Source organism: Lycium ferocissimum, unplaced genomic scaffold, assembly GCF_029784015.1.
Source record: "Lycium ferocissimum isolate CSIRO_LF1 unplaced genomic scaffold, AGI_CSIRO_Lferr_CH_V1 ctg2187, whole genome shotgun sequence".
Lineage (NCBI taxonomy): Eukaryota > Viridiplantae > Streptophyta > Magnoliopsida > Solanales > Solanaceae > Lycium > Lycium ferocissimum.
In genome coordinates, this window is record NW_026719979.1 from 94,131 (window position 1) to 104,405 (window position 10,275).

At 32.3% G+C, this 10,275-nt stretch overlaps 1 protein-coding gene across 1 annotated transcript; it reads right to left on the reverse strand.

Moving 5' to 3' along the window:
• Nucleotides 1-1,820: 1,820 nt before the first annotated feature.
• LOC132043191 (large ribosomal subunit protein eL33y-like) lies at nt 1,821-2,501 on the reverse strand. Its single transcript, XM_059433675.1, has one exon. It carries the CDS (start codon nt 2,416-2,418, stop codon nt 2,080-2,082), a length of 339 nt encoding a protein of 112 aa, XP_059289658.1. The 5' UTR covers nt 2,419-2,501; the 3' UTR covers nt 1,821-2,079.
• Between the last annotated feature and the right edge of the window lie 7,774 nt (nt 2,502-10,275).

A 10,275-nucleotide genomic window follows, 5' to 3' on the forward strand; every position in this document is an offset into this window, starting at 1 on the left:
ATTGGAGTTTGTTAATGGTTTTATTTGTAAAGTACATATGTTTTGATTTTAATATCATTGTTATTGCCTTCCAATTATAAATTTTATGTCTCTGTTGAAGCAAACTAAAAAAGAGTTATAGAATTAATATATGTATGAAGTTTTTATATCACTTTTATCTTGAGTAATTTTATAAAAAGAAAATTGTTAATTAAATTTACTGATTTCTTTTTATTACCGCGTGAAGCGCGACCAAATTTACTAGTTAATAAATGCGTCTGGCAGTGTAGTATCATGTTGAGGCAGTCATCCAAATGATCTAGCTCACTCTGGATGTCCTAAATAAAGAACCAACACGATCAGAAACTTGCAGCAAAGTAGTACTTCACCGTCCACAAACATATCTTTTGGTATGACTGAATAAAGACACTGTAAATTCTATAGTAATCGAAATATACCAAGATCACTTGTTACCATAATCTTTTATATATTACCCACAACTTAAAAGTACCCTCATTTTGATGAGTATAAGTAAGATGACCACACAACATTCCTCTCAATACCGAAACGCCAAATTCGACATGCGACATGTTGAAGGTCATGAAACACATTTGCTCTGATAATGATATCTCTGTATACACATCATTTGAAATACTAAACGAAATCACCAAATAATTTAGCGACTAACCAAGCCAACGAAATGCTACATGTAAAAATGCCAAAGAATCCATACCAGACAACTAAGGACAAAGGCCAGTAGATTGTCTATCAATTTTCTCCAGGAACCACTTTTCAGAGCGAGAATTTACTGCATACTTCGTGATGAATCTTAAAGGTCTTATAGTCATCACTGGTTGAGTCATATACCAATCTCCAAGTACAAAGTCCCTACCTCCTCTGACAGTTTTGGAAGAGGGAGTACTATTGATTCTCTTATAAAGTGGTTTCATAGAAACTTGGAAGAATTTATGTCTCAATTTCATAGAGAAATTTTAACTATTTTGATCCTTATATTTTGAACCTTGCCACATCAAAGTGGAACGGAAGGAATATCTTTTATCACATGTGAGATTTGTAGCGAGGAAATGGTTGAACATAACGCTTTACAATTTGAATGGAAGAAGATGATCCTGTAAATTTTTTTGTGTGCTATATTTAGACCTCTTATGTGTAACAAAAAAATCTAGTAGAAAATTTTAGAAACTTAAAACAAATTTGTGAAGGACTACAAAATTAATTAACCCGAATCTATATAGATAATCTTAGGTAGGAGTTCGAAAGTGTGAGTAGTGTGATGATAGTGGAGATCCTGTAGGCATCAAGTTTTTTACAAGAAGACAAAAGGTTGAGAAATCAATCACCTTCAAACTCTTTCCTCTTTTCAAAAAAATTGTTTCATGATTTTATATTCTACAGAAAAAATAGCAACGAGTTATTTAATTGTACCAAAGACCATATAACAATTGAGATAACATTTTATCACCACACATGTCACTTGATCAATGGCCATCACACTGACTCCGACGCCAAAACAATAGAGGAGAAAACCAATTTTGTAGTCTATTACAAATATACGTTGAGTTTGTTCTAATCGCAGTGATGGAGGTAGTTTCATCTTGGTAATTTCACGAATCATTTAACTATTGCTCAATAACACTATATCTGGTAATTTTGTTCGCCAAAACTGAGATAGAGGAGAAAAACCCGTCTACTTTTTTTTCGTATTGAGGTTTGATTCTAAGACCACATAGTATTTAACTAACTTCATTGACCAGTTGACCGCATCCTTGAGTACTTTGAGTTATATGATTTTTTTTTTTTATAGCAAAGACACAGCTTAATAGTCATACAAAAAAGTCGCACTGCTTCATGAGCAAAATTAGCCACATCTAATCAGATGTTTAACCCTTGGTATTAACCGGAATTGATGAAAACAAAAAGATAAGATGAGAAACTCCACAAAGCACATCACAAAACTTAACTCTAACTACTTTTAAGGATGAAGATTCATCATCATTGAAAACATTGATGCGGCAAACTATGGCCATCCAAAGCAACCAACGATGTCAAATCCAGATCCATGACCTCTAAATGCTCCCCTTAAATGTTGCTTGGGTACATGAAGACCCTAACCTTAGCTCCCATGGACTTAGGAGGCAAATTGGAGGTGAACTTAGCTCTAACAACACCGCTGTTACCATGGGGCCTACAAACTTTACCCCAAATGCAACGATAGTGTGAGTTATTCTTCTTTGTCTTAGCCTTGTAAATGTACCCCAATCGCTTCCCAAGGTACCAGTCCACTTCTTCCTTAGTGTTCACTCCTTCGATCTGAACCAACGATGTGTTTGGGTACTGGTTCGACTTCGACCTTTTGTATCCAAGAACAGTTCCCCTAACGTAGAGTCTGACGCGTTCTCCTTGGCGTCCCTTCACCATTTTCGATTTCTTGGATTGGGGCTGCGCTGAGTGATGGTAATGCTTGCGAAGATGAAACCTAAACCCTAGTTTGAGTTATATGATTTTTTTTATGAAATTGACTTTATTTTCCATATTTGTCTCTATATTTACTTAAGACAATAAATAAGCAAGAGTCTTATTAATTAAGGGTAGTTTAGTCAGAACACCTTTATATTTTTTTTTATTTTTTTAGGAATTAGTGTTTTCTTGAGGGGTGAGAAAAAGGCTAGGTGGAAACTTATTTTGAACCGTCCCTCGGGGATATCCGATAAAAAAAACATTTATTTTGAACCGGAGGAAGTAGTATAGTCTAACAAAGACATTTACTTTATGTATTGTACATTGATGCTTTTCTGGGTATAATTTTTACGATTTTAAGTTATATATATTGAAAATAGAAAATAATTTTATATTATTAGTATCAAATTGAAGCTAGCGTTACATAGTACATACCCTGTAAATATCTCTTAATGGAGCACGAGTAGAGGGAGTAACGGCAGACTACAAGGCCAGTAAAATGGTGGGGAAAGGCAAAAATGCAGATCCAATTAAAGTGTGTGAAAGGGTGGAGAAGAAAAGTGGTCGAAAAGTTGAACGTATTTCATCTTTGCCTAAGGCACCAGAGGAAAGTACTAAGGTAGAAATTAAGAAAGAAGAAGAGCCCAAAGAAGAGAAAAAGATGAGGTAATTATTTTACTTTCTATGAGTAATTATTAGCACATTTCTACCCAAGTGCATCTGCTGTGTTTGTCTTCTATCATTTTTAAAGGTTCCTTAGTAAAGAGCAAGTGGACAAACATAGCTCGTTATAATTTGAATAAAAGAAAAGAATCACGTAAAAATTTATTAAGTATTATTTCCAAATACTTTATATGTTAAAAATCTTTTAACCAAAAAAAAAAACGTAAAATTAAAAATAAATTTATAAAAAGCTATAAAATCAATCTACTTGAAACCTTGAGAAATTAAAGATATATAATCTGTCCTTTATTCGTTCATTGGGCAGGATTTTATCAAAATTTCTCTGAGTTTCAGAGATGTGTCTTTTTCCTTTGGAACATGTCCCCACAACTCCACATTAGCTCCAAAAATGTATCTCAACTTCATGTTGAGGCCAGGGAAAGAATTTTAAAAAGATGCCTTCCTTGTTCCATATATAAGATTGTCCCAAAGTTAGTCGAGCGGTCATGTACACATGACATATAATTTTATTCTTTTACGGCTATTACTGAAGATTATAAATATTTGTTGGAAGTCAACAAGACGATTATTATTCATTTCTGGAGGAAGCAAACAAATATACATATTTCTGACGAGTAACGGTCACAAACTTAAAGAAGATTTGATAGTTTGGAAAGATATTGTTAGTCGAACGAAATTTTTGCTCCATTCAAGCAATATAGCGTATGAACGATTTTAGGTAGTGTACTTAATTAGTAAGTAGTATTTTGCAATGTACCAACTTATTCTTTTAAATTCTTGCGTGGGAGAAGAGTGAGCTCATGAACAAAGTGAAAGTGAAGCAAAGAAGAGAAGAAGGTCGATCGGTGAAATTGAAATCATTTAATTAGTTGTAAAGTGAAATTACAACCATTACGCTCTTACATTACATTCTAGTATATAAGTTAATAGACACCAATTTTAGGACTAAATTTTCCAAAATCCCTAATTAAAGAGGAAATAGGAATCATCTTTAACGCTGCCTCCCTTTCAAATTAGAAAAACGTACGTTCTTGTTTTGGAAAGCTCCTTCTATTGTTGTTTTATGACGATAGTGTTCGGGTCATTCCGTATGTACTTCGATTAGATATATGCTATCTATCACTTATCTAAGTATGATGTAATTCTGTCCACCAAGACTCGAGTGTATAGAAAAACATCATTTGCTGCTTTTTAATTTTATTAAGATTTGACCTTGAAACCTCATAATATATTTACCCCATCTCCATTTTAGTTCCCATTGGAAGACCCAAACTTTTAAAGAAAAGGGTTCTTTCTTAGTCTTTTATCGCTCATTATTATTCTAGATTATGGTAGTAGAAGAGATTGAAATTTTGAGGAACAGCTAATGAGTTCCCTTTCCTTTTCCTTCAAACACGTCTGGAGGCAGCAATTACCATATATTCTGGACCACTTCATCATATATGCTAAAAATATATGGGTACATCATACTATTGAAATAGTGGCAGATCCAAATTAGAGCTTACGATTTACGAGAATTCAGTGGCTTTCACCCAAATTGTCCGTATGTATTAAAAGTTCTATTATATATTTATAAATATTTGATTTTAAACCTATTTATTATTGTATAAAAATTTATAAACTTTAAATCTTGAAATCTGCCGCACTATGCTGAAACAAAAACATTGCTAACTACATGTTGACATTATGTCCAATTAATGTGGACATAATGCAAGTATAATTTCTAGCTACAATTCTACTACTCTCTCGTTCAAAATTAGTAGTCATGTTTCACTGTTTTAGAGTCAAATTGACCAACATTTTAAATTTAATTTTTTTCACGAACTTGACATGAAAAACATTGCAACTTATAGTACTGTTTATATAAATTTTTGAATGTCTAAGTTTTAATTATAAAATATTGAATTGATCTAATCAAGTTTTGACCTGCTTTATTATTGCTTTATTTTGAACCGAGAGTTTATCAGATGCAACCTCTCTATCTCCCAATATAGGGGTTAGGTCTGCGTACACTCGATCCTCCCTAGACCCCACTTTGTGGGACTACATTGGATATGTTGTTGATCTACTCCGAAGATAAGTATAATTAACTTTTGAGAATCGAAACATAACAACTAATTCCAGATAAAAAAAGTGTCCACTTAGCCTTTTTTTCTTGGGTCAAAAAAAGTGTCCACTTATCAAATCAAGAAAGAATTAACCGTATTTTTCCAGATTTGCTAATTGTTATATGATCAAATCCCGATGCTTATTTAATTAGGTGTGGTTTAGTCAAATTATCTATTTTTGTTTTGGAGTTAGTATTTTTTTAAGGAGTGTACAAATATAAGTAAAAGTGGACTCTTTTTTTTTATCCGGAGGGAGTAGCAATCTATCAGTAAATCCAATATATACATTACTGTGATGTCTAGGAGTTTGAAACAAAAAACTAAAGCGTCAAAACTGTTGTGTCATTTTCTATCACAAGACTACAAGGAGTTTCTTCCAAAAACTTTCCACGTCCAGCTGTTATCGAATTCATGAACTTTCCTAATCTTTTAGTACTTAGAAATTACGGAAAAGGGCCAAATATACTCCTATACTATTTAAAAAGGGTCAAATATATCCTTCGTCATACTTTGAGTCTAAATATACTTCTATCGTTATATTATTAGTTCAAATATACCCTTCCTCCGTTAAGTTTGTCCAAGGTGGACATCCAATCATACGTGGCACAGCCATATGATGAGGTGGATGCCACGTGGCATGCCACTTCAGCGCCCCTAACCCATTTTACCCCTCCTCCTCTATTTATTCTTCCACCACTAAAATTTCCTTCTCCTCCATCACCATTGCCACCGTTTTCGCTACCAATAATGAATTGGGTCCTCCTGTCTGCATATATCAAAAATGTAAAATTAAAATTAGTCAGTATTAACTAATTCTTTCAATAATGAATTGGTTTTCAATTTCAAGATTGATTAGTTACTCCAACAATGTGTTTGATTGAAATATTGCGAGCTTATGCCAGTCATGGCGGATAATTTTTGAAGAAACTCGGCTGTTGAATCCAGCAATCATAAATTTAATTTCTTTTTTAAGCAATTTATCGACGAAATCTTCAGTAACTTCTCCAATAGTTGCTTCTTCCATTTCTTGTTCATTGTCAATTTCTAGAAGGCCATTAAAAATATCACCCCAATCTTCTTCCATCTTTAGCTTCTTCTTTTCTCTTCTTTGATTCGTGTAGTCAGTTATTTCTATATGTTGCCACCAATTTTTAGGCGAGTTCTTGTCTTTTTATCTCGAAGGGAAACGGTAAAACCAAGAAAGTTAAAGACAGAAAAATGGGTATGGACGCATATTACTCGCTACGAACAGTTTTTTTTTATTTTTTATATCATAGCAGGTTAATTAACACGTTGAAAAGCAGATTTAGAATGAATTTAGGTGTTTGTACGTGAATTGAACGGTTATGGTGGTGGAAGGGAAGAAAATTTTAGTGGTGGAAGAAGAAATAGAGGAGAGGGGTAAAATGGGTTAGAGGCGCTGAGTTGGCATGCCACGTGGCATCCACCTCATCATATGATAGTGTCACGTATGATTGGATGTCCACCTTGGACAAATTTAACGGAGGAGGGGTATATTTGAATCAATATTATAACGGTAGGAATATATTTGGACCCAATGTATAACGAAGGGTATATTTGGCTTTTTCCCAATAGCACAAGGGTATATTTGGCCCTTATCCGTAGAAATTATGATTATGATACAATCTATTAATTGTTGCTATGTACGGATCTGCTACAAGCATGAGATCAAAATTGAAGAATAGGCTTAATATTACAATAAAAGATCAAAACTATGCTCTCTTCTCAAAAAAAAAAAAAAAGGAGAAAAAAGAAGTATTATCGACAACTTAATTAATAACAATGTAACATACATGACAACAAGACAAATTAACTCCTTGCTCTTCATTGCCCCATTTGGTACGTCAACGTGACAATAGAAGAGAATTTTATTAAGTGAAGAAAAGAGAAGGACGTGAGATGAAACGTGAAAGTGATCGACAAAACTGGTACATCAATGGTATGGATAATATAAAGATAATTGTACATATTTATAGATATACAGGATCTGGACAGAAAATAATGGATTCATATAAACCCGCAAGCAATCTGCCCCTAAATTCATCCGTATATTATATACTCATATTTTTAGGAGCGGTTCAATAGAATTAGTGGCCTAAAGTCAAATTTTAATAAGAGGTCTCAAGCATATTTAATAAAACTAGTTTCGGCGCACGCGCTTTGCGCGTGATCATAGCGCGTACCTCATTTGACAATGAACACTATAAGAAAAGGAAAGTTGGACTTAGATATGAACTTGCTAACCCGTCCCTAAATTGGATTAGCGACAAACTTTTCTCTTTCCGTCGATAATTCTTATTTATTTTAAAAGTGGAATAACTTAATGTGTAAAAGAATATTGAGAATAGAAATCGATTATTTATCAACATTCTAGGAAATAAAAATGTAAAATCATACTTGACTTTAAAACTCTAAATGTTATTTATATTTTTAAAAATATTTAAATTTTCTATTATATATAGTTTTGTTTTGGGTGACCGACTTATAGTGCCAAGTGCCGACATCACTTGTCTTTTAGTTTGTTTGCTCTCTATCTATTGGGTAATTAAGAATTCAATGATCTAATCATATGGACTTGCCTTTGAAATTTGATATGAAAAGTATCAAATTTAATTGAAATGCCAAGCGCCAACATCACTTGTCTTTTAGTTTGTTTGCTCTCTATCTATTGGGTAATTAAGAATTCAATGATCTAATCATATGGACTTGCCTTTGAAATTTGCTCTCTTATTCTTCTTCTAGTTGTCTTCATATAAATTTGAATTTTAACTACATAATTTAAATAATAAAAGTTTTAATAATCAAAATTTTAGTTGATTTGATTTTGAAAACATTAGCAAATAATTAAATTGCAATTTTATCTAATGCAAAAAAAAAAAAGTTAAATAAATTATATAAGGACCTGATTTATATAAGGTAAAATTTTAGTCAATCCTAATTGGATTCATGACAAAAGTCTTATTCAAAATTAAATTTTAGGTTGCTCCGTCATTTAGTATAGTTCAATATGTTAATGTGTTTTTTACTTGAACTCCACAAAAAATAAATAAATATATATATATATATATATATATATATATATATGTAGGGATTTGTTTGAGTCTCCCGACGAAGCAAATTGGGTAGGTTATTGTTATTAGCTATAATGTCAATTTAATGTTTGTTTTTTACTTAGATTACACAAAAAAATAAAAAAAAAATACAGCGACCGATTACTTCAAGTGTTTCCGTGGAGAAACTTACCTAAAACAATGGCTAATGATGCCCTCTTGTAAGTCAAGTACGTAATTTGTAAGGAAGGATTTGTACAAGGTAAGCTATTAATATTAGTCCTATTTTTTAATCACTTTTGTAATAAAAATAAAGAAGACATAAATAATTTTATAATTGAATTAATATAACTTAAGTATTATACCGTTCTTATTTTTTTCATTCACCGTTCTACAAAATGCATGCTTTAGATTTGATGTGACGTTTTAAATTGGACTCCACAAATTTTCATTCTAAACCAAAACTAAACTAATATAAAATGAATCATAAATAACTATACACGTAAGAAACTAACCTAAATAAATTACGAAGCAATTAATTGTGAACCAAAAAATTAGGAAAAAAATTGTTTTAGTAAAAATCTTCCTCGATTATGAATTTCTAAATATTAAGAATTCTTGCTTAGTTGAAATAATAAAACATTTAATAATAAAAAATTTAGTTGATTTTAAAGTCTTAATATTGGGGTCATAATTAAAGATGAACATGATAACTCACCTCCTTGATACTTTAACAATTAAGGAGCAAAATCAAATGCAACAAACAAAATTTAGACTATCAGAAGTCAAAATTATATTGATACACAAAGATACAAGGAAAACGAACTACATTATATATGAACATAATAATTTAACACAAGCACTTGCTACAAATTAACAATAACAGGAAGAATATTGTAGGGTAGAAGATGACAACCTAAAATTTTCGATGGGAGAAATTGATAGTTTTGCCATCAACAACACCACAAGTATTTGATTAAGGCCAACATCCATCAGTAGAAGGCGATGATTCCAGTGTACACCTGAAACAAAATTCATAAAAAATAAGTCAATACTCCAACTTATTAAGGTTGACGCAGATGTCAATCAAACAGTTGCAATAAGCATTCCGGACATCTGTAGATTGTAAATTCTCAGCTACTTTCACTAATGAAGCATACCTGAAATCATAAGATTTTCGTTTCAGTTCTGAAGCTCTTGGGCTTTTGGGGTTGACCCAAAGCTTGCTTTTTGTAGAAGAAACATTTTTTATGTGGGGTTGTTCTTAAAGTGAAACTTGGGGGGTGAATATGGATTTAAAGTGAAGTTTGAGGGGGAAAAGTGAATTTGCAAAAGAAGTTGGAGTTTTCATAAAGAGGAGATAGAGTAGAGCTCGGAGTAGAAGCCATTTTCAGTGCTGCCTTATCAACTCTGAAGAGAAATGGGAAAGAGGTGAATTGCTGTATTTGATCAAGAGGATGATGTACATATTGCACCTTCAAAGTTTAGGATTTTGAACATTTTACCCCTAAACTTTTGGAGTATGTATTCCACTTGTTTATTCATTCAAAAGTAAAGAAAAAGAGTCACAAGGTTCATTTATAAGTTAGTGAGAAATTGTTGATCCTAAGAAGTCTCATGTACTACTAAAGTTCTTGAAAAACTAGGTAGAAGGTGACTACACCTATTTTTATTCTGAAAATGAACTACATTGAGGTTGTCTCTACCAATATATTCATGTATGTTTTTTCGCAAAATAGTAATTTGGAAATAATTTCAAGCAAATGCGCATTTCCCATTTTTTCTCGGCAAATTTAGTTCATTTAATATCAATGCCAACTCTTTTGCATATGATAGGGTATGAAATTTTCGACATTCTTTACGAACCGCAATCTGTAATGCATTTCCAATTGTCATAGTTTCAGGAATGATTAACTTCCTAACTGGCTTGATGATAGCCAAAGGTAGGGGTGTTC

Bases quoted from the DNA above. Each gene is read 5' to 3' on its own strand.
- LOC132043191 (XM_059433675.1), bottom strand. From the start codon at position 2,418: ATGGTGAAGGGACGCCAAGGAGAACGCGTCAGACTCTACGTTAGGGGA.